The sequence below is a fragment of the Chiloscyllium plagiosum genome, unplaced genomic scaffold, assembly GCF_037043375.1.
Source record: "Chiloscyllium plagiosum isolate Xiang-an unplaced genomic scaffold, Cpla_swu_hap1 HiC_scaffold_8, whole genome shotgun sequence".
Classification (NCBI taxonomy): domain Eukaryota; kingdom Metazoa; phylum Chordata; class Chondrichthyes; order Orectolobiformes; family Hemiscylliidae; genus Chiloscyllium; species Chiloscyllium plagiosum.
The window spans coordinates 59,569,396-59,594,892 of record NW_028270146.1 but is presented as its reverse complement, the minus strand read 5'-3'; the positions used below and the strand labels follow the sequence as shown (position 1 = coordinate 59,594,892).

General features: G+C 38.3%; 1 protein-coding gene across 2 annotated transcripts; it reads right to left on the bottom strand.

Annotated features, from left to right (window-relative positions):
* Positions 1-1,467: 1,467 nt before the first annotated feature.
* On the bottom strand, positions 1,468-25,345 carry actr10 (actin related protein 10). 2 transcript variants are annotated; one of them, XM_043697750.2, is made up of 13 exons: positions 25,075-25,345; positions 18,981-19,053; positions 16,473-16,555; positions 15,265-15,373; positions 14,546-14,653; positions 13,345-13,412; positions 13,158-13,237; positions 12,778-12,813; positions 12,193-12,272; positions 12,039-12,109; positions 7,225-7,306; positions 6,266-6,467; positions 1,468-2,212 (listed from the first exon to the last, which is right to left on the bottom strand). In XM_043697750.2, exons 1-13 carry the CDS (start codon positions 25,149-25,151, stop codon positions 2,031-2,033), a joined length of 1,251 nt encoding a protein of 416 aa, XP_043553685.1. In that variant the 5' UTR covers positions 25,152-25,345; the 3' UTR covers positions 1,468-2,030. The 2 variants fall into 2 exon arrangements, with proteins under 2 accessions (XP_043553685.1, XP_043553684.1); XM_043697749.2 differs by having other exon boundaries at positions 12,039-12,112; positions 25,075-25,330.
* Between the last annotated feature and the right edge of the window lie 152 nt (positions 25,346-25,497).

Here is a 25,497-nt window from a genome sequence, read left to right as displayed (position 1 = left end):
TATCCTAGTTGATAACCTGTATCTTCCTAACTGACTGTCAGCCCCAACTCATTGTAGCCCCTTAAGAGCCAATCTTCACATGTGACATCAAACAACAGCAATTCCCAGATTTGGACTTTATGCAAATCAAAGCAAAACATTGTAGATACTGGTAATAAAAAGAGAAAACACAGGAGAAACTTAGCAGGTCTGACAGCTTCAATGGAGACAAAAACATGAGTTAATGTTTTGCGTCAAATATGACTTTCATATTTCAGATTTCCTGTATTCATTACTTTGCTTTGTTAAAGTCAATACATACTTTAGTTGTGGTGTACAATCTTGCCAATTGAACAACCTGCTGCAAGTCCTGGCATGCAAGTGGACACCGTCATTTGTCAACAGTAATGCACAATAGCAGGAGAGAATAACCTTCCAGGAAAGTTGATGCCAGGATGGACTGGCAATTCTGATCTGGATAGCATCTAATATTGCTCAATTGCACTGATAGAACCATGCATGTTCTTACAGAAAGAAAATAATCCCCATAAGTCCAGGAGGGGAATTTTCCACCGGTTTGAAAAGTCCATTTCTTTAGAGATTAAAAACTTAGTGAAATATATAAAGGCATTGCGATTTTCATCGTTTTCTCACTTCAGTTGCAGAAACACTGTGGCGGCATTGAGCCACACAGACTCAAAATGTTTGCAAGCTGGTTACAGCAATACAAATCAGACCTTTCCCACTGAGTAAGCAACTGTCTCAGTAATTGCTAGAGTCAGTCTCTGGTTCCCCATTTTTTTGTACATGGTGACTGTTTCCATTACACATCTTGAGGAACTTCTTGTCCTTTCCTGGCACTCAGTAGTTTATGAACACGTTGCAGGAGTGCCATTTTCCACTTTTGCTAATTAGAAGTGGAATGCATCACCTCCTGGGGCTTTATCATCCATGAGATGTTCACTAGCCTTGTTCAGTCATATTATGGTGGATTCATTATCCAGCTCCTCCACGACAGGCAAGTCTGTAATGGCATTGATGGCTTCCTCAGTAATCTTCTCCATTGCATACAGCTTAATGCAGTTTGAGCACCTACATTTCAACTGACTGCTAGTTTCAATCTTAATCATTCTTGTCCTTTGTCTTCAGAGCAGCTGATTTGGTTGTTCCTAGGCCTATTGCTTTCTTAATTCTTTCATATATCCTTTCAGGCTCCCTGGATTTTGTAATCTTGCAGAATGCTGTTGCAGAATTTAAACAAGTATTCATTGGTGCTGTGCTGAGCAATCTGCCAAGACGTGTTCCTGGTAGCTTTTGAAGAACATGTAGGTTTTGTTTGTTGGTGATTCATGAAAGCTGGCCTCTTAATTGTGTTAACTAACATCATTTTAGTCCAGTGAGTCTCCACCCAGTCAGCACTCCTCTGATTTTGTTTCCTGTACAAAGGAGTGCAGAGCTGTATTTTAAGTACAAAATATGTTCTGAAAGGACTTGTAATTGCATGTTTTATTGGATGAATCAATTCAAAATGTGGTTTATCCAAAATAGCATTGGTACTACATACAATAAACATATTCTGGCAAAAGAAAATGCAGAAAACTTAACTACAATATAGCATAATTATGCTTTATTGTAAAACATAATGGGACTTCAATAACTTTTATTACTGTAAACTTTGGACTAAAATATACACTCATGTACTTAGCATACATTTCTTTCCAAACACTTGCAATAATAAACCTTCAGAACTGACTGTTAGTTGTTGGGAAAATCCATCATCAGCAATAGGTATGTTAAGAATTTAATGCCATATCTTTACTTCAGAGTTCAGACTGTACAATGCTTTATGGAAAACATGCAATGTTGAAGTTGAAAGCTTTTAGAACACCTATCATTCTTTCTCTAACTAGTGTTCAAGTAGATTTAACAACAAGAACAAGAACATACAGAAAGTTTAAGCAACATAATTTTGGAAAGGAGTGAAAAACATACTTGCTAGATAAATAATTGTTACTTTTAGAGTCACTTGTCTCAGTACATCAATGTTATCTCTACTTCTCTGTGGAATATGCTCTCTTCATCAATGGAGGTGGTGCTTTACTCGTTTCATACATCATTTCTAAGGGTGGGTTACTCAGGCAGCACCAATCAGGAATGCGACCTGTCTGGTTGTAATATTCTTTGGAGACTGAACGACTACCCAAAATGTCCTGCAGAGCACCAAAAATGGCCCCTAAAAATAAGTAAAAGTACCATTTAGATTAAAACAAAACTATCCAACGTGTAGCAAATATTATTCCATGTTATATGTAATAAATATGTTTGATGCTACTGAACAGAGCAGAAGAAAACAATTTGAAAACTATGAATAGTTCACAATTTTTCATGCTGACTGCCAATATACTTACCTACAGTATCAGTCAATACAATATTCAAAGATGTAGAAGATTATGAATGATTTATGCATTAAAAAATTGAGTATTGAATAATAAATAACAAATTATACCACTGAATTTCACAATATAGAAGGAAGTCTATGGCAGTTATATATAATAACTATTTATAAAGCACTCTTAACTAAGTATAGCTTAAATGAATATAATAAAGCAGTTTGATACTTTAACAAAAAGAGATTATTTGCCTAATATCACACGTGGCTGAGTCACACTGTTTTGCGCCCTGGAATGTTTTATTGAATATTATATAAATGCAAGTTGGACGTTTTTCTCTTGACCAAGCTTTTGGCTATGCTTTAATGAGAGGCTTAAGGACAAGTAAGGTAGAGGTGCAGAAAGGTTTCAGTTGCAAATCACAACCGCCTAGGTCCTAACCTTTGACAGCACAAACAATATTGGTAGACTGATCAAAGTATTGCTGCTTAAAAGGCCAGAGTTAGAGGAGTGTAACTGCTTCAAAGAATCAGAGGGCTGGAGAATTTTTATTAAGGATAGGGAATGGCAAGGCCATGGAAGAATGTGAAAATAAGGATAAGATTTTCATTTAAAACTTGAAACTTAACTAGACTTCAAGGGTGGGGGAGAGCAGGTCATGGTACAAATCAAGTCAGGACATATCCAACCTAAGTGATTACTGCCATTCAGTATCCTGTCAGTCATCAGCATAATGATGGTAGGTATTATCAACAGTGGTAATCTGCCAATTTTCCATATTGTCAGGTAGATGTCATACATAACTGTACTAGAACAACTTGGCTAGGGACATGGCTTATTCATGAACACCAATCTTCAGGATTATGGACAAAATGTTGTTAGGGGCCATAGTCTTTGCAGTATCCAGGGTCTGCAGCCATTTCTTGATATCGTGTGGAGTAAGATCCATTGGCTGAAACCTGGCATCGTAATGCTGGGTCCTCAGGTGGAGTTTGAGATTTACCACACTTTTGACTTGTAAATGCTTCAACATTGCCTTTTTCACTAATATGCTGAACTTCCTATTATTGAGGGTAGAGGTATTTCTGGAGACTCTTCGACACTGAGTTGTTTTACTTATCCACTACCGTTTGCAACTGGATGTGGCAGGATTGCAGATCTTAAATCTGCTCTATTGTTTGTGGGATCACTTGTGGTTATCTAACACATGCTGCTGAGGTTGTTTGACATGCAAGTAGCCCTGTGTTGCAGCCATGGTTGACAGTTCATTTTTAGGTATGCCTGGTTCTACTCTCCTGCACTCCATTAAACCAGGGTTGATCTCCTGGTGTGATGATAATGGCAGAGTGTGGAATAAGTCAGACCATGAAGTTACAGATTCTAATCGAATACAATTCTGATGCTGTTGCTAAAGGATCACAGTGCCTACTGTTCAAAACTCTCATTTGGCATGGTTGTCATGTCAAATGACACAATGTAGGCTAGCCTCAAACTGAGGTGGGACTCCATCTCAATGGTCACTGCTACCAATACAGTCATGGACAAATGCACCTGCTATAGGTAGACTTATGAGAACAAAGTCGCGCAGACATTTTACTGACTGTCAGCTGCATTCCCAGTCTAGTAGCTATGACCTTTGGGACATAGGGATCTTGGTCAGTAGTGGTATTACTGAGCCACTCCTGATACTGGACATTAAAACCCCCCACCCAGAATACATTTTGTGCTCAGTGCTTCCTCCTAGTGGTGCTCAATTATGGAAGAGAATTAATTACTTAATAGGGGAAGAAGAGAAACGTAGCTGGTGATCAGCATAAGGCTTCCTTGCCAATGTTTGACTTGATGCCATGGGGTCCATTCTTAAGGCAAATCCCTCCCCATTGCACACAATAGTGCCATCACTTCTGGTGATGATGCTAGAGACAGGGTCATTCTCACGGAGTCAGATATCGAGTGTTAGATTGTTGGTTAACTAGTCAATGGAGATTTCAGCATAATCCCCAGAGGTTAGTCATAAAGACTTTTTACAGTCATCAGGGCTATGCGTACCATTGTTGTTTGCAGTATCTTGGTCAGTGTCAGGCAGTCTGTTCAGGTTCATTCTTTTAATTTTAAAGTTAGTCATATTTTTATTGAACGATCTAGCTTACTAGGCTAGTTTGGATATTCCTGACCAGACTGAAATACTCTATAACAGTGACATAGGCCAAGAAGCTGAGATTAGCTTTCAATTCCAGATTTATTAACTGAATTCAAATTCCACTATGGGAATGAAAAACATTCCTCAAGAGTATTGTCTTGGGTCTTTGATTACTAGTCTAATAATAACACCACTACACATGGCCTTCAGCCTTATCAACATGCCACCAACTTTCCTTGGCCCTAGGAAGTAAAGAAACATTTATGTGAAGAGTAGAGAGATGGTAATTTGTTCTCTTTAGGAGAGACCAAACAAAGATTCAAATTTATGAAAAAATCCTTTGGTAGAACAAGCAGGAATAGGTTAGCTTATTTAACAAATAGGCAGCAAACCAAAGCTCATAGATTTAACATAATTAGCAAAATAGAGCTGAAAAGAAAATGTAGTTATATTGCACAGAGGATTAGGATAATCTGGAATATTCTTCCTAATTGTGGAATATTCCATCAGAACTTTGAAAAGGCAATTGATATTTGAAAAGAATTTGCAAAATTAAAAATAAAATGGTGTGGGATAAGGTTGGACATCTCTTTGATGCCCATCATGCTTTCGCATGATTTAAAAGAATCCAAAGATATATTATGCTATATTGTTAAACATATTATACACTTTAGTTTATTAAATTTGTAATCCTTGCATTTTTTCCACTCTTTTGGTAACTCTCAGGTTTACAAACTTATAAAATTTTCAGTGGAAGTTTTTAAAATCATGAAGTGTCTGGACACAGAACAGACAGAAATTTCCCACTTATACAAAGAAGAACCACCATAGATTTCAAAAGAGCCAATGTAGATGTGAAAAAAATATTTTCACACAGTGAGTAGTTAGGCTGTGGTGTGCATTGCCTCATTGCGGCAGGCTCAATTGAGGCACTCAGGAGGGACCTTAGATAATTATTTATATAGAATGATAGAGATGTACCTCACGGAAACAGACCCTTCAGTCCAACTCATCCACGCCGACCAGATATCCTAACCTAATCCTTTGTCATCACTTGGCCCATATCCCTCTAAACCCTTCCTATTCATATAGATGCCTTTTAAATGTTGTAATTGTACCAGCCTTCACCACTTCCTCTGGCAGCTAATTCCATACACGCACAACCTTATGTGCAAAAGTTGCCCCTTAGGTCTCTTTTAAATTTTTCCCCTCTCACCCTAAACCTATGCCCTCTGTTTTGGACTCAACTCCAGGGAAAAGACATTGTCTATTTACCCTATCCATGCCCCTCAACCTCTGAATAGAAACAGAAACAATGTACGAGGAAAAGGCAGGAGATTGGCATTAAGCCAAAATATTCTGAGAGTCAGTTATGTAAATGACGAGTCAAATGGCCTCCTTTGCATCATAATAATTGTGACGTCTATTTGTACAACTGAATGTCAATGTAAAATTAGAATAGTCTATCTAAACAATTTCGGAATATAGCATAGGGTAAAACAAAACTCTGCACAAGTAAGTCACACCCACATGTATATAAGCCATTTCCATAACAGAGACTTTGCCCCACAAACCAATATGAAGTCAAACCACACTAGCCATTGATACAAGAAATCAGATAGATGCTCCACTGCACACCATTTTCACCCTGGGCACAAGATTATTAGTCCTCAATAATTATCTCTTGATACAATAAAATTATTCATAAATATACATGGCTTAATTAGCCCAGAAATGTTACTGAAGATAGTCTCACCTCCTAACCAAGCTACTGTATTTGGTTTTGCAGGTGGAGTATGAACTTTGAATGTCTTGGCTGCCAACACTTGTTTATATTTTGGTTTCTCCACCAGGTAACGAATTTCAGCCATAATTCGATGTAGAAAGCCAGGTAGCATAGCAGTTCCACCAATGATTACAAGGTTTTCTGCCAGCTGTTTTCTTGTGTCAATAGGGCACTAGCAACAATTTAGAAGAAATATTTTAGTAAAACAGAAGTATCATTAAGACAAGTGATTCATCAACTTCAAACCTGCCAGCACTACTCAAATAACCAGCGATAGGTCAGGAAGTAGTGGACCTTGAATTAAGAAGGCTTTGCCTTCAAAAGCTTTTTCTCCCCCCATTCCTCCCTGTTGCTCATCAAGGAAATACCTTGTTTCTCCTCCGTGAAGCCAACATTGCCACTTCAGGAAAAGAAGGAAAAGTATCAAACCTCTACTTGCTGGTTTGCCACAGTGTTCTACAACATTTTCAATTTCAACTTTACATCAGAATAACTTACTTTATACAATATTTTCCATGCCCTCAGGAAATCCCAAAACACTTCCCATCAAATTATTTCTAAAGTACAATCACTTACTTTGTAGAAAGTTTTGAGCAGCTCGTCCAACAACAGTAAACAAGAAAAATAAACAATGAATCGCTTTTGGGACAAAGGAAGGGAGGATTATGCTTTTAGTTTGGAGAGTCATATCGGGCAGAACACTGGGACAACTCTTTTCTCCTCTACAAATACAGCCCTGGAATTATTGCAATCAGAGAATAGTGCTACCACTGAGCTACACTGCCACTGAAATTATACTTCCATGATAATAGTAGCATTTTAACTCTGGGTCACTTTAGCACATTTAATGGCAAATTACGATGCTGTATCAAAGTAGACGCAGTTTTCTAAACTAAACACAGTAACTTTGTCTCACAGCAATTTCTTACCTGTAAAAGTGAGTCAAGGATTAAAGTGGCGATAGACTTCTCTTCATTATCTTGTTCAAAGAGAATTTCAATTACAGAATCTCTGCAAACAAAAAAAAAATCCTTGAATTAAAAATATAACCAAATGCTTGGCTTATAATGACATAAGAGACAACTAATTTAATTTGAGTCAATGGTAAGAAAGTAAAATAGTATTACAACTTAATTTAAATGTGAAAACTTGACAATTAAAGGGGTGTGGTCAATATTCTTAGATTGACTTTACGTTAACTGATTCCATAGATAGAGCAGCTTGTTTTATCACAGCTGTTATATTTGGTTGATAAAAGTTTTTTTCTGTGGATATTATTTTGCAGACAAGGTCACTTGCTGTAATTTAAAATGAATCGTTGCTGTTGATATGTTAAAACTTCTTTTAATTTTTTTTCAAAATGCAGTTTGCAAACTCAATTTTTTTCTAGTTTGCTTTAGATCTATATTTAATATGTTAAAATACCAAATACTTGACAACTGATGTTAATTACACATCATTTTGGGATTAACTGCATTCAGGTGGTTAGGATTGTCAAGTCATCAAGTGTTCACACATTTGAGTTGGTTGGAAGCATGGTTATTGGTGCAGAATATGTACTGCGTATCTCTATAAAGAAATGCTCATGCATAAAAAGACTAAGCTCCAGTGTTCTATCTTGAGTCCTAATAATGGATTCTCGTCAATTGTATATTTTCTGCCCGGAAAGAAAAAGTGTGGTACATTGAGAGACAGAGAAATCTTGTTTCTATATTGACTTGCTTACTAACTTTTGCAATGTGATTTAAAAAAAATGCATATGGGCCAAGAGCAACATTGTCAATACCAAAGATGTGCAGGTTAGGTGAATTGACCATGCCAAATTGCCCATAGTGTTAGGTGCATTAGTCGGGGTAAATGTAGAGGAATGGGTCTGGGTGGGCTGCTCTTCAGAGGTTGGTGTGGACTTGCTGGGCCGAAGGGCCTGTTTTCACACTGTAGGGAATCTAATCTAATCTACCAACATCGACATTTGTTGTCCATGCCAAATTGCCCTCAAGAATATAGTAACGAGGTAAAAACAATGACTGCAGATTCAAGAATATAGTGGTGAGTCACTTTCTTAAACTACTGTGCACCATAATCCTTTCTTTCTGTAGTGGCTTGATATAATTTGGTGGCTAGCTTGGCCATTTCAGAAAGAAACAAACAATCATAAAAAATAGGAGCTGGAATAGGCCACCTGGCCCATCAAGTCTGTTCCACCATTTTTTCCAACCATGTACTCAGCTCCATTTACCAGCATCCTCACCATAACCCTTAATTCTTTTACTGTTCAAAAATCTATCTTCGCCTTAAAAACATTCAACGGGGTTGCCTCAGCTGCTTCATTAGGCAGGGAATTCTACAGATTCACAATCCTCTGGGTGAAGAAGTTCCTCCTCAACTCAGATTCAAAATAAGGGGGGAGCAGGTTTTAAGACTATATCACCTAGTTCTAGTTTCACTCACCAGTGGAAACAATCTACCCGCTTATATCTTATCTACAGTCAACTATATTATTGTGGATCTGGATCATATGTAGGCCACAGCAGGTAAGACTGCTAATTTCCTCCCATGGTTCACTAATGTGTGCAACCTTTCTCTGTTAGTCTCGCATATGGAACCTAAGTTCAGCAACTGAGCTCAAACCATGAACTTAACCCAAGATTTCTCTACCCTTTATGGTTCAGTTTTATATTGGACAAGTTCTTTATTAACAAAGTCATTGAAGAAGCCAGATTTGCTCACTTTTTAAAAATTTCATCATAGTAGCCAACTGACTTATCACTGAGGTCCATTTCCTTCTAAATTTGCTCTCTAACTACAGAACAACCTCGGTTATCCGAACATCAGTCATTTGAATTTCAGATTATCTGAACAAAATCTCAAGGCCCCATAAATACTTCCTTCATTTATGATCAGATCAGTTATCTGAACAATCAATTATCCGACCAAAGTTCTCCCCGTCTGTCTTGTTTGGATAATCGAGGTTATTCTGTATATTCTTTACAAGCATACACTAATAACTTCTCAATTGAAAAGCTCAAAATGTCAATTGAAGGGTATCACTTATGGTGTCACCAGGTAACAAATGAATACTTCTGGATCAGTGGTGCTGGAAGAGCACAGCAATTCAGGCAGCATCCGAGGACAGGCAAAATCGACGTTTCGGGCAAAAGCCCTTCATCAGGAATAAAAGCTGTACTGTTTGTCCTGTTCGGGTCCGAACTCTGCTGGTTTAAAGGTGGTCCGGAGTCCGTGTGGGATGAGTTGGTTACGGAGACAGGCACTGAGGAAGCAAATGTGGCTGTGATAGCGAGTTTGTTTCAGGACATGGTTGAAGAGCTTCCTAACAAATGAATATTTGCCTAATTGTTTCCCCAATAACAAACTGGTTGAAATGAAGACTACACTAAACAGGGGCGTTAAAGGTACAAACTCCACTTACCGCTTCATCAGGGAGGAGAAAGTGAGGGCTGCAGATCAGAGTTGAAAAGTGTGATGCTGGAAAAGCACAACTGGTCAGGCAGCATCCAAGGAGTAGGAGAGTTGATGTTTCCAGCATAAGGTCTTCATCAGGAATGAGGGGGTGGCTCGAGAGGGTTGGCAGGTAAATGGAGCTGGGGATGGGGTAGCTGGGAATATGATAGGTAGATGAAAGTGGAAGAGTGACGGTGATAGGTCGGAGAGGAGGGTGGAGCTGATAGATGGGAAGGAAGATGGACAGGTAGGATAGTTCAAGAGGCCGGTGCTGAGTTGGAAGGTTGGATCTGGTATAGGGTGGAGAGAGGGGAGATGACGAAACTGGTGAAATTGTCATTGGTCCTGTGTGGTTAGAGGGTCTCAGGGCAGAAGATGAGGTGTTCTTGCAGATATTGCGTCGCTAGAGTTTGGCAGTGGAGGTGGCCCAGTACTTGCATGTCCTTGGCAGTCTGGGAGGCGGAGTTAAAAGTGTTTGGTCACAGGGCAGTGGGATTGTTTAGTGCATGTCCCAGAGATGTTCTCTGAAACGTTCTGCAAGTTGGCACCCTGTTCCCCAATGTAGAGGGGACCACATCGGGAGCAATGGACACAGTAGATGATGTGTGGAAGTACAGGTCAATTTCGGTCAGATGTGGAAGAACTCTTTGGGGCCTTGGACAGAGATGACAGGAAAGGTTTTGCACTTCTTGCCGGGGCAGGGGAAGATGCCGGGTATGAAGAGCGGGTTGGTGGGGGCTGTGGACCTAATAAGGAAGTCGTGGAGGGAATGGTCTCTCCAACGCAGATAGGGGTAGGGAGGGAAATATATCCTTGGTGGTGGGGTTTGATTGTAGGTGGTGGATATGGCAGACGATGATGTGTTGTATCCAGAGGTTGATGGGATGAAAGGCAAGGACCAGGGGAGTTATCTCCTGGTTGCGATTGGAGGGGTGACGTCCAGATAAAAGGAGCAGCCATGGGCACTCATGGGCCCCAGCAATGCCTGCCTCTTTGTCGGATACGTGGAACACTCCATCTTCCGCAGTTGCACTGGCATTATTCCCTACCGTTTCCTCCACTACATCAATGACTGTATCAGCACCACCTTGTGCTCCCATAAGGATGTTGAACAATTCATCAACTTCACGAACACCTTCCACCCTGACCTCAAGTTCAACTGGACCATCTCAGACACCTCCCTCCCCTTCCTAGACCTCTCCAAATCCATTTCCATCTACCAACTCAACAGGGACATCGACTTCAAACCCACAGCTAGCTGGACTACACCTCCTCCTACCATGCCTCCTGTAGAAACACTATCCCTTACTCCCAATTCTGTGCTGCATCTGTTCCTAGGAGGACCAATTCCGCCATAGAACATCTCAGATGGCCTCCTTCTTCAAGGATCACAATGTTGCCTCCCACATGGTCAACGTTTTTTCCAGCGCATCTCCTCCACTTCCCACACCTCCACCTCCAATCGCAACAAGGATAGATTCCCCCCCCAAGGTCTTCACCTCCGGATACAAAGCATCATCCTCTGCCATTTCTACCACCTACAAGCAGACCCCACCACCAGGGGTATATTTCCCTCCCCACCCTATGTTCTGCAGAGACCATTCCCTCAGTGACTCCCTGGTTAGGTCCACACTCCCACCAACCACTCCCAGCACCTTCCCCTCCTCCGGCAAGAAGTGCAAATCTGTGCCCACATCTCCCCTTCACTTACATCTAAGGCCCCAAAGGATTCTTCCACATCTGACAGAGATTTATCTGTACTTCCACACGTCACCTACTGTGTCTGTTGCTCCAATGTGGTCTCCTCTACATTGGGGAACAGGATGCCAACTTGTGGAACATTTCAGAGAACAACGGGGTCAATGTCGATTTCACCAGTTTCATCATCTCCCCTCCCCCCACCCTATCCCAGATCCAACCTTCCAACTTGGCACTGCTTTCTTGAACTGTCTTACTTGTCCATTTTCCTTCCCACCTATCCACTCCACCCTCCTCTTTGACCTATCACCATCACCCCCCACCTTCGTCTACCTATTGCATTCCCGCTAACCCCGCCCCCATCCCATTTTATCTCTCAGCCCTTTTGGCCACCCACTCATTCCTAATGAAGAGCTCATGCAGGAAATGTTGACTCTCCTGCTCCTCGGATGCTGCCTGACCTGCTGTGCTTTTCCAGCACCACACCTTTTGACTCTACCCCTTCATCATTGTAGCCCATCCCTTTCATCACAACCCAGGTATTATACAGTTTACTTTATATTATTTGTACCAGTAATCCAACCTGATTGATCCGCTGACATGTAAAATTCTCTCTCCATCCAGAGGATATGCCACATCTGGGGGTTGCTGAGGCTGCTACAAGTAAATATAGAATACCAATTACTGCCATGCATTGATTTTTAAGTTCAATTAGTCAATCATATTTGCCAGCTGACCTCAGCTTTTCCATCAATGTTAAACTTGGCAGCTTGAATTTTCAGTCCCCTTTGCAGATCACTCACAAAGCAAGTACGAACTGAAAAACACAAATGTTTTTAAGAAATTCAATCCTTCTAAAAATATGAATACACAGATTTCAAATCAATTGTATGCTTATTTAGACCAGTTTAATATTGAGCACGTTTCTCCTGCTTCATCCTAATTTTCACTGAGCATCTCACTTTCATATACCTTGTGCACATCCTTTTCTTAAATCAAGTTTTATATCAAAGTAGTGCCAAGTTATTTTAGACTTTAAAAATAAATACAAAGCATATTAATCCTAGTGATGAGATTATGAACAGATATAAGCTTCACATGCAACTTTACATCCTCTCAAAAATGAACAGATTAACCCATAAAAAGTTACATCAGAAACATTAATCTACTTTGCCATTTCAGATCATGAATTTTTGCACATTATGACATCTTTGTTCTTATTTTAGATTTAGAACGTTTGTAGTTTTTATTTGATAGACAATTATATTTACTATACAAGTCTTCCAACTAGCAATTACAGAACCATCTAGGATAGCTCTTACCTTTAATATCCTCAAGAGTTTCTTCTGGAATTAAACCTATTTAAATGGATTGGGAAACAACATTAAGTCTAAAGTTCCACAGCATTATATTTAAAATGTAAATACTGGATGTCAGTTAAGTTATACTAAATAACTTTATTAAATGAATACATTTAAAAATCTACGTAAACCAAACTTGTTGCTATTTGTGCTCAACTAATTTGCATACATCACAGGGTGCAGTACAAAGAAATCTGAGGATGCAAAGCATTTTGAAACCAGACTGTTACATAGGATTTCTTTTTTTAAAATAGATAAATCATTGTTAAAGTGCCTCAGAATAATTGTAAATATGCAATGTATTTTTATTTTTTAAAAAAAATTGGTATTTCAATCCTTACTCATCACAGATGCTAAGCTTTCTCCAGTTTTGGTCCCAGTGTCCACAGTGCATTCTTCTAATAACCGTGATTGCAACTCCCTTCAGTAATAAAATAACATTTTGTATTTTTTCAACTTCAATCTTTAAATGTGTTGAATATGTATTGATATTTTTACATGCAGATATTACATATTTTAAATCCTTACAAATGGATTGATTTTCCTCCCAAAGGAAGTGCTTGCCAGGCATTCAAAATAGGAATTCCTTCATATATCTGTTAAAGTTAAGCTAAGGTCAAAGCAAAAAGCAATATCACATATACAGACCTGCGAATGGCCATCACCTATTTTGTCAAGATGAAATAGATGCCATGCTTGCACATGTTCTGTCTACAAAGAACAGGGCCCTATATATTAATCTGTGTAGCTTCCAGAACAAACTACAAGCCCAAATGACAACCCAAAATTCAAGTTCAGCATAATTCTTCAAACAGAAAATACAGGGAGGATATTTTTGAATACTATGAGAATATGAACAGATAAAATTCCCAACAGCAGCCTATTTCACCCACACCTTTGACAAGGTTGTGTAAAGACATGCTTGCCCCTTTTAACTGCCAATTATGGTTATGATGATTGAGCCAATACATTTTGGGAGAAAAGGAGACTTTAAAAATGAATTTTAGTTCTCAAAATTAATGCATAAGGCCACATTTCTAAGGTAATTCTGGCCTCCCGAATAAGATTAAGGAGATTTTTTTCACCATAGTGTTGAAGCAAACATTACAGAACAAACTATTTACATCATAAATCACAAATGCATAAGTGGTTCACTTCTAATAACCATCATCCACTGACCCATTATTTCTCATTTGTATTGAATTTTCTTTTATTTTGACATAATTTTACCTAAATCTATTTACTTTCCTACTAGAATATTGTTCTTAAAAACATTCCACTAAACAAATGACAAGCACAATTGTGTTCATTATCAAAAGCTGAAGGGCAAAGATTATACTACAGATGCAGTCCAGACATATAAAACTCATTACAACAGAAAAGGCAGCCAATGAATGAGCAATTTTAGCCATGGTCAACAGAGGCTAGAAACACAGTCCATAAATAAACACATCTGTATGAGGGGAAATGTACAAATCCATTTTGTGCAAATGGATTCATTAAGTCCAGGAAGAAGGAAATTAGAAATCATTAGAGGAGGATCTTCCTTTGTGAAACGTCATCACAATGCCATTAAGTTGTCAATACTTTTGATTTCCAATACAACCATGTTTCTATTTATTTGCAATATCAATCCCCAAACACTACACTGTTGATGATTAAAATTAAGTAAGTTTTAATAATCAGCTACCATTTCATCTGTTATCCAAACACATTTTCAAAAGGATACAGGCAGTGCTAGAGCTTCTGTATATCCACAATCTAATACCACAGCAGAATTAATACCAAGAGTCAGGAGAGACATGAGATGGCTTGGAGCAAAGAGCACTGAAGGAACCTACAAAAACAAGTAGAAGATCACATTTTTCTGATTTTAGATCATCTCCCATATTCAATTTCTATGGAAAACCCAAATGTAATACATTAAGTATCAATTTCCCCATTCTACAGACAATAGTCTTTCCTCTGCTTCCCATTCTATCAGTGTGGTACTCCACCTAGTGGTATAACAAATACCTAACAAACCCAGTCATTTCTGCTATTAAAAATGCAATAATAAGATAATGTAATATTAATATTTCTCATTATTTTCACTATATCAATAGTAAGTATTATAGACACCATTGTAATATATTAACTTTACTCCTGTATCACCCATTGAGAAGGTAAATGTTCTGTTATTGGTCATTTCTCAAATACTGCTAAACTCTTACTGCTAAAAAGTGCACTAGAGCTCTCTGGGTCCGTATAGTGAAAATGGGTAACTTTTTAGTTACATATCTGTTCTGGCAAGTTACAAAATCCAATTTTTTTGAACTTCTTCAGAAATCACAAAAGTCCGGTAATGGATTTATACAGGCAGCCAATAGCATATAAACTCATTTCCAATTAGAATGCACTCAGGCTCATCCAACTTATTTATTCTCCTCCAGCTAAATCATTCCATACCTCAAAGTGCTTAAAGAAGACTCTGGTGAGTGTTTCTCTGAAGTGCGATGGGCATAGAATAGATTCAATAATGACAACTCGACGATCCCTTGGGTTTACTAATAAGTGTCTGTTGAGGAAGGGGGAAAATGTAGACTGCATTAAAGACAAATAAAACTAGTTGCAGTTCAGACAGAGAAACTAAAACAAATAAATTAGCCAACTAGAGCTCACTCTGGTATTAGAAAAAGGAGCAATATGCATGTAATTCATAGTTAAGGTCAATCATATTCTGCTTAGAAGTAAATGAAAATTGCATTTTTTAAAAATCTCCTACTTTTTCCCCCTCCAGAGAAGATGAAATAGTTGACTGATGTCAGTAAAGTTATGGTGAATTAAACCCACTGTTTCTCACACAGGAAGTGTGATAACTCATTCTAAAGAATGAGGGAGATTTTTTGTACCTGAATTTTCCTGTAACTTCAACATACAAGCTAAAAAAAAAATCAGAAGAAATAGCTTTTTTGTACTGTTTCTCTGAGGATTTTGCCAATCTTCAATGATGTGATAGCATGAGATATTCAATTTCTGCCTTTCACCTTGGAAATTTTATCCTGGTAATGTTTCAAAGAAAGATCAAATATATTCTTGCAGATGTTCCAGCAGCTATATAATGAGTAGAATTGTGTAATGATTTGGAAAAGGTCTGCTCTCCTTGCTGCATGAATAAATTTTTTTAGAAGAAACAAAGCAACTGAAAAATATAAATGGAAATTCTACGTTCTAAATCTCAACTTGTTTTGCATGTAAAACACAACAAACTTTATTTTAAATCAGTACTTTATGAACAGGCACTGTCGATAAACTGGCAAAAATAATACAACTGAAATACCACAGGTTTACTGTATTATCACGATCTCCGTGATGTCTGAGTAGTCAATTGAGGGTGCGAGTGAGAAGCTTCTCTGCCAGTAAGTTTTATTCAAGGCAAAGTTGCATTGCTAAGTGATTTATGCTGTAAGTACAACAGTGATGTGTGTACTTGCTGCATTATGTTTCTATTACTTAGTGTGTATTTTTACATTGATTAAGTGGACCTCTTGACCAACTGGAATATTTGATCAGCCAGCACACTCCTGGTCCCTTAGGTGCCAGTAAATAAAACGTTTGCTGTATTATTAAAATATCAAATTACAGTATTTGTAAATTAATCTTTAAATTTACAATACCGGAAATAAAGCATGTGAATGAACTCCTTCAAATAACCATAAAGCTCTTCAGTATTGATGTTAAACTGAACTACTTTGGAAGCCTGAAAAACAAGCAAAAACATTACCAACCTTTAAAAATGTGAATTTGGAAGTTTACAATTTACAAATCGCTCCCTGAATATCTACAGCGATGGACACTGATAGAATTAGTATGACTATGCAGAAGCAATTTCCCAAACAATTCTTGTATATTATTGTTACTTTTATAGCTGAAAAGCATTCCTATTTGACTCACTGTTAGTCATGAGTAAAAACTACAACAATTGTAATTTAGCTAGAATTTATGAAAAACAGTTTAAGGTTGCATCGAACCCTAGGCACTATCAGCACACTGTTATCCATATTAAGCAATATGGCTTCCATATCGCAAGTATTCAAATAATTCTGACAAAGTTGAAAGATCAAACTTTAATCAAAGCTGGCAAGAAAGCAGAAAAATCCATGGCTACAGCACAACTAAAGATAAGCAGCATCACAATATACATCTAGTCAATGTCAAAAAATCTGGAAAACATTATTCAATCTCCCTTCCCTACAATAAACAAATTTACCAGTCCACAACCTTCTAGCAGGAGGATTTATCCCTCAAAATCCTCTTGCATTCCCCAAAAAGAGGGAGGTTGAAGTTCCTATATTCCTGCTTTCCAATATGCAAATTGAACCCTTCTCTCCTATCTCCCCATCGTACAAACCACTCCATCATCACTTCACAAAAGCCACTTGTATTTCCATTCCAACCTATCCATTGGTTGCCAATTTTTCCCATCAAATAGTTATAGATCCTCTCCAATTCCAATTAATTTTTCTATTGTATAGTAACTCCTCCCCTGAAGTTCAAGTCCAATGAATTTCCCAAAAAAAGTCACTTATTTCATTCATCATTTCCTCACCTCTGCTCATCCTCTCCTGAGATCAGTTCTTTAAGCCCTACTCCCTTGTCATACTTGATTGGAAAGTCCTCAAATACTCATGTGCTGCAGAAGATTATTGTTTGTTCCTTCCTAAGTGTTTTAAAGACCCTACATAATTTTCAGACATTTTAGTGGGCACAGAATGTAACTTTCGCAACCTGAGCAATTCTGCTGAACGGAAACACTAAACTCTATTCCCAAGCCACTGAACCAATCCCTCACCCAGGCAATCAACTGAAATTAAACCAGCCTAATTTCAACCAAAGATGTTGCATTTGACCCAGAGATGAACTTCAACTTCATATTCAGGCCACCAGTAGACCATCTATTTCCACTCCATAATTTTACCAGACTTCACCCCATTTCCACTCGTCTACTATTACAATTTGTATTCATGCTTTCATCAACTATCGACTTTGTTATTCCATTGCAATCCTGCTTGATTGCCCACATTCGACGCTAAGTAAACTCAGATCATCCAAACTTCTGCTGCCCATATCTTATCTAGCACCAAGTCCTGTTTATCTATCAGCCATGTGCTGCTGACCTGTCCTGGTTCCCAGGCAAGTAATGTCAGTTTGGATTATGTAACTGACTTGTAAATAAATTAGCGTAAAGTGCTTTTGCTGCCTTGTGGCCTTTCCAATAATACTGCCATTCTGAGAACAAACTTCATCACATTAAAAAGTACATTAAAAATATCAAAGAGCAACATAATATTTATGTAAGATTTAAAAAGAGGTGAAAGATTTGTGCAGTTTTGGGAATCTTAAGATTAGTCATATGAGAGTGTCACAGCTATACTAAGTTTTAGGGCATCTTACTAACTGCATTGCAACATAATGGGAAAACTGGATTACCAAGCAGAAAACATTTTTATGTTTAAAAGATCACAAGCAGGACAATCTGCTTCTCAAAAGTAGTAATTGTTTAAATTTCATAAAATATCCAATAGTCTTGACAAACCACTCGAACATTTTTAATCGCAGCCACTACATACCAGAGTGTTTTTACAGCATCAAGCATGAAATGAGACCAGACAACATTCTGGAAAAATTCCAGTCGTGGTCCCAAGAAAAGTCGGATTACACTTTGAATTGAAAACAGCTTTGCAATTATGTCAGAATTCCATTATAAATAACTGCTTTTCTGCATTGGGCTTAAGACATAAGTATTGTATTAAAATAACACCATGTTGCATTTCAAAGTTCATCTTGGAGCACTGTACACAAAATGCTTCAAAATGAGGGGTCTGGACAAGTAGATGGGGAAAACTGTTCCAGAGAGAAGGATCGAAAACCAGAGTATGCCCAAGGAAAAAATTGTTCAGGAATGCTTCAGTCTGGTGGAGACTATTTTGATCTTGACATTCAGAGGGAATTGGATTATCTGAAATGGAAGACTGTGCAGGGCTACACTGAGAAGTTGGGAATAGCTGTCAGTGAATTATTCCTTCAGAAAGCCACAGACAACAGGCTGAGTGGCCTTCAAGTGTGTTATCATCATTCTATAGTTCCCTCAACCACGTTTTACAGCGTAGATTAACAAAGCTTACCTGTGCTAGACCTGCCTTCTTAATTTCACTAGGAATTATACATCTTGGTCCAGTTTCTCCAGCAAAACCACACCTAGAAGATAACAGAAATCTTAATGTAAGAAGCATAAATACAGATTCTATTCTCCTAGTATAGTTGTTTCAATAATTATGATTCTACCTTCCACAACTGTACTGGTAGATGCTTTTTCTCCCTCAACAGAGGATACCCCCTCATTGTGGTCAACAGAGCCCTTGACCATTCACACCCAGTTTCTTACTCTTCTGCTCTTACGACCTCTCCCTCAGAAGCATGAAAGAGAGGCCCTTAGCTACATTTACCCCATCAGGTACATATTCAACAGATTATCTTCCAAATATAGACGGTGTGGCAACTTTGCAGAACACTTCTATTCAGTCTGCAAGCATAACCCCTATGCATCCAATAGCCCGTCATTTTGATTCTCTACCTTGTGTTCATGCTGACATTTTTGTACTCCACCTCCTGCACTGCTCTAGTGAGACTCACCATAAGCCAGAGGCACAGTATCTCATCTTGTGATTCGGAATTTTACAGGCTTCCAGATTCAACCTTGAGTTCAATGAATATAGAAAATGAATCTGTAATTTGGTTTCCTGTCCTTTTTTCAGTTCAGCAGAACATCTGTTGTAGCAAATTTTACGTTTATTTCTTTGCTTGCTCCATCAATCAGCACAAACCAAGGAATGAATTAGGGATCTTTTTGGTCTGTATAGACAGCTACTCATTGAATGAAACTACTCAGCAATTGGAGCAGTAAAAACATGTTCCTTAAATAGAATTATAGAATTTTTACATTAAAAAGGAGGCCAGTCGACGCAGCATGTCTATACCGGCTCCCAAAAGAGCTACCCAGCTAGTCCCATTCTCCAGTCCTATTTCCATAGCCCTCTAAATTTATCTCTTTCAAATATATATCCAAAACTCTTTGAAACTTCAGAAGGAATTTGCCCTTACCATAATCCCAAGCAGGGTATTCCAAATCCTAACAACTTTCCAGTAAACACATTTCTCATCTCACTCCTATCATTGTAGCAGCTACTGCTTAAATTATTTATTAATTTATTTTTACTAAATATATTTTATATCCATTGCTTTCTCTAACTCAAGCCTAACAACAGGCTACTGTAAAGGTTTGTATGAAGTCATGACAGTCCAGTAGTAAATTGGTTCCAACACATCATTTAAATAAAACTTATAAAAGATTATTTGAATAGTTCACAACTTTATTATGTATCAAATACTTTGTAAAACACCACACAAAAAAGAAGAAATAGTCAGGTCTAAATGGAATAAGTTGAGTAACCGCGCACATCAGGTTGTGAATTGAGTAAAGTCATTAATCATTAACGGCATTGAATGGAACAGATTATTGACAAGCCATAGACCCAGCCCCTGTGCCAAATTAAAACATATTTTTAGAAAGCTAGACGTTTGAGCTAGAAGAGACAGTTTCACCAGAAATGCTCCAATCTTGCCACACACATACTAAATATAGTGTCTCACTGAAATACTGAGTCACTATTTTGTACAGGATATTACACTGTTACAGGTTAGGCCAGATTTTAACTAAATTCAAACTGTGTCTCATGTTGGTAACAAGTAGTAATTAATTCACATCACTCATGTTGCAATATAAAGCACTTAGCTGAGGTGGTGAAATACATGTCTAGTGGCAATTTTAAACAATGCAATAAAAAAGATTTATCATGCTTCACATTTTAAAGATTTCACGAAATCAAAGAAATGTTGGCAATTACTATCTTTTCATACTGCTGAAATATGTTTAGATAGTTAGATTTTTCTAACAATTTATCTCTCTTTACATGCAAGAATTTGATCAATTAAGAGGTAAGAGGTACTATCCTATTCAGGTAACATCACTAACTAATTAAAACAAAATTTGAAAGAAACTTAACACTAATCAGAACAGAATTTTGATTTATTGATAAAGATTCCAGTTATTTTAGGGCCCCATTTATAGCACAAGACGTTTGCTCCCATTCCAGGTACACATGCACAAGACCAAAACAGAGGCAGAATTCCAACTATCTAAAATTGGAGTATGTTAGAACAACTATAAAGTTATTTTCTCATCCAACGATCTTAATTTTCAAGAGGAAATGTAAGAGAAAGCCAAGCAGGTGATGTATCAATATTATTTGTCAGGTAGCTGACTACAAAATTTGAGTAGTGAAAAATATCTGCTTTAATTTGAACTTCAAAGAGGTATGTAATATCTTTGACACTGATCTACACTATTCTACAGTAGCTATTCTCCATGCCAGAAAATTAATTGGCTAGAGTGGAAATACACTATAATGTACATTTATGTTGTATCCATAACCCAAAGTGATTCACAGATGGATCAGTCAGAAAAACTACTCGTTTAATATTATTTGTTTCATAATAGGTTTGAGAATTAAATAATATTTAAAATATTCTGTTTTGATTTTTTTAAGATCTAATGTATATTTTAGCTTTTGTTACACTGTCTCTACCTGAACTTCCATGATCTGAAACATTAGGAAGGTAACATGTTTTTGTAAATTCTGGAAAATGATACAATACATCATTCATAGGCTTATTGCAGTAGTCATCCTTAGAATGAATACAGACCTAGCTGAAAATTGCAATTCGTACACCTTGTGGGAACTTCAGGATGCTTCATGTGTCTTCGGGATCATGTCTGTAGAAAATGTCTCCAGCTGCTTTGGCTCAAGCTCAGAATTTGACTATGAGCATCAGGAAAGCTGAGTGTCTCTGTCATACCTGATCCTTTGGCAGCTCATTCCAGACACGCAGCACCCTTTGTGTGAAAAATGTTCCCCTTAGGTCCCTTTTAAATCCCCCCCCCCCCCCCCCCCACCCCCACCGCCAGGGAAAAGACCTTGTTTATTTACCCTACCATGCCCCTCATGATTTTATAAACCTCTATAAAAGGTCACCTCTCAGCCTCTGACGCTCCAGGGAATACAGTCCCAGCCTATTCAACCTCTCCTTATAATTCAAACCCTCCAACTCTGGCAACAGCCTTGTAGATTTTTTCTGAACCCTTTCAGGTTTCACAACATCCTTCCTAGAGGGAGACCAGAATTACACATCATATTCCAAAACTGGACTAACCAATGTCCTGTACAGCTGCAACATGAGCTCCCAACTCCTATACTTGATGTTCTGACCAATAAAGAAAAGCATAACAAAAGCCTTCTTCACTATCCTATCTACCTGCAACTCCACTTTCAAGAAACTAAGAACCTACACTCCAAGGTCTCTTTGTTCAGCATCACTCCCCAGGACCTTACCATTAAATGTATAAGTCCTGCCCTGATTTGCCTTTCCAAAATTCAACAACTCACACATATCTATATTAAAATGCATCTGCCACTCCTCGGCCCATTGGCCCATCTGATCAAGATCCCATTGTGCTGAGATAACCTTCTTCACTGTCCATTACACCTTCAATCTTGATGTCAACTGCAAACCTACTATGTCTCCTATGTTCGTAAAAGATCATGGAGAACAATTTCAAAACTTGCCAATGAAAGCTAACTTGGGAGTGGTAATTAGTGAGGATACAAATCAAATGCAAATCAATGTAGATTAGTAGGATGGACAGACAAGTGACAGATAGATGAAAACAGAAAATACTGCTTGTGCCCAGCAAGCCAAGTTATTGGACCAAATTTATAATGATAATATTTTTGGATTCAAGCCCACATTCCCAATAATCCCTAATTCTGACTGACTCAGGTTAGTGGTTAGGGATGGGAACCTACATCCTGCACTCCTGACCTGGTTGGTTTAATTGCAGATGTGAACATCGCCCAGTACTCTGCAACTTTTGTGGAATGGTGAGCTTCTCCAAGATACATGGATAACAGCCCGTCAGAAGAGATGAATCATAATCTGATGAAGGAACCTTTTGAGAGATAACTTCAAAGAGTTGTACCCATGCCCATTTGTGTCATCCCATTTCACTCTTCACAACCTCCACCCATTCCAATGGCCCCTTTAGCTCCAATCACCAATGGTCCTGATAACCTCTATGTTCATTCATCCAGTACACACTATGATACAGAACCAATTAACCTTATTATAACAATAGCATGCGCAAAACCACTTTGGGGAAAAAAACCATTTTAAACAAACATTCCTAAAACCCAAAAGTGTCAAACAATTAAAGCATGAATATAAGAAGCTTTAATCACTTGACACTTTGTAACTCTGTCCAAATGGAGACTACAAGAGATCATAGAAACTAAATAAATTGTAATGGCACAAACTGAGCAAAATCAACACTTCTCTGCATCAGTGTAGGTAAACTTTGTCATTATACAAGTATGTCTAGGTGATCAATCGAGCATATAAAATTGTTGATCATCCAGACATAAAACATGAGTGTTGAGTAGCATACATGTCCATATTGTCACAAAGCTGGTCCCTTTTTCCTAAAAGCTGTACATTTTCTCAAGGATATTGTGTCCTTGATTTTTTTCGGAGGGGTCATAAAACTCTCCTGGCTCTGAGGGGGCTAGTTTGGTGCAGAGATGAAAAAAGGATTTTGAGAGGCCTTTTGTTTATATGTAAACAGATGAGACCTCATGCCAAAGTGGTCATGTTTTAGAAGTGACCTATATAATGAAAGGGGAGCGGTCAGCTCTCTAGCTGAGCAGTTCAGTCCAGAACTAGTTAGAAGTTCAGCTGTGTGTGAACAGGCTGCAAGAACTCTCTCTCTCCTGCTGCCCTTCTAACTTCAACCTGTAAGCATTTGTTCCCTTTTACTGTCTTTTTAAGCAGTTTGCTTATTTGGGACTGTTGTGTATATTCATAACAGCATAATTAAATCTAGTTTGGATCGACTGACTTCTGTCAGGGTTCTTTATTCTGTTCTTTGTGTTTTATTGTGTGGTTTTGAGAGTAAATTTTTTGTCTGTTTTAAAACCTGGTAGTCAACCTAGCTAACTTACTCCAGGTAATTTTCACTGTATACTTACAAATGCAAAGTTATTGTCTGGACTGCCTGCTTAAGACCGTTAGTCCATAACAACATACATAATAGCAGCATCAGCCACCAAAGAAAAACTTAAGAAAATTAACTAACCACTATGTGTCCTTAACAAGTTTGCACTGGCCTTATTTAATTAGCATATATTTGTCCAAAAGACTATTAATTTTATCTTGAATTATTAGTTCTGGAAACGTTCCCACAGTGGAACGGACTTGGCTGTAGTTGTCTTTATACAATCTTTCAACAAGTGTACAAGATTTGCAATTCTACCATCTTCTGGCATTAGCAAGTCTAATGAAGGTTATGATCAAGAAAAGCCCCAAAGAACTGCAGATGCTGGAAATATGAAACAAAAGCAAAATTACTAGAGAAACTCAGTGGGTCGAGCAGCATCTGTTGAGAGAAAGCAGCGTTAACATTTCAGGTGCATTGACCCTGCAGAACATCTGCTTACAACCAATGTCTCTTTAATTGCCACTTTAATTTCCTTAATTATCTTTGGGTATACTATATCTCAAATACTCCTGGTAGCTCATCAAATTTAAGCGCAACCTATTTAATAGCTCCCCATCAACCCTTCAACAATTTGGACTAACTCCTATTTACACTATGACCGAAGCAATATCTACTTCCTTGGTAAAGGCAGATTCACATCGGATTTAGCAAATGTTTTGTGTACCACCGAACTTGCAGGCTCCTTTTAATTGTAATTAAACAGACTTCTGTTTTCCCAACAGAGAAACAGGTCTAACCGAAAGAACTGTGGATGTTGTAAATCAGAAACAAGAACAGAAATTGCTGAAGAAGCTCAGTATCTGTGGAGGGAAAACAGAGTTAGCATTTCGAGTCAAGTGACCGTTCTTCGGGATGAAACTAGCTAACTCTGATTTCTCTGCTCAGATGCTGCCAGATCTACTGAGATTTTCCAGCAATTTCTGTTTTTGTTACAGATACAGGTCCAGGGCCCAAGTGTTGCCTGGCTGTTTACGTTCCGCACGAAACTCCTTCCACCCCAACCCATCTAATTCCACCATTACGACCTCCCGTTGCTTTCTCGAACTCACTTGGTGTACGCAGCTCCCAGATCAATGACAACCGCCGTCTTCTCGCCACCAGTGCCCAATCCTTCAAACAGCGGCATCACGCTCACTCTCCAACCGACAGTTCCCAAGACCCCGAAACCAGCACGTCATCCACTGACATCATCCGCTTTGCAACCCGCCTTTCCAGATTGCCCGATTGTACTTTTAGACAACCAAACACTATGCGCCTCTACTTATTTTTTTTGTTTCTATTAAATATAACTCGTTGAATAATTTGATTAAAAACTAAATAAAATCGAAACTTTCTTCGGGCACTTAATTGGGCTCAATAGTCGGTAGAAAGCCCGACAAAGCGCAGAGTCGGAGGCGGAGCCTGGGTGTCGACCATGGGACATGGAAAGGGACAGAGAACCGAGCCTGGGGAATGGAATGGGGTGGAACTTG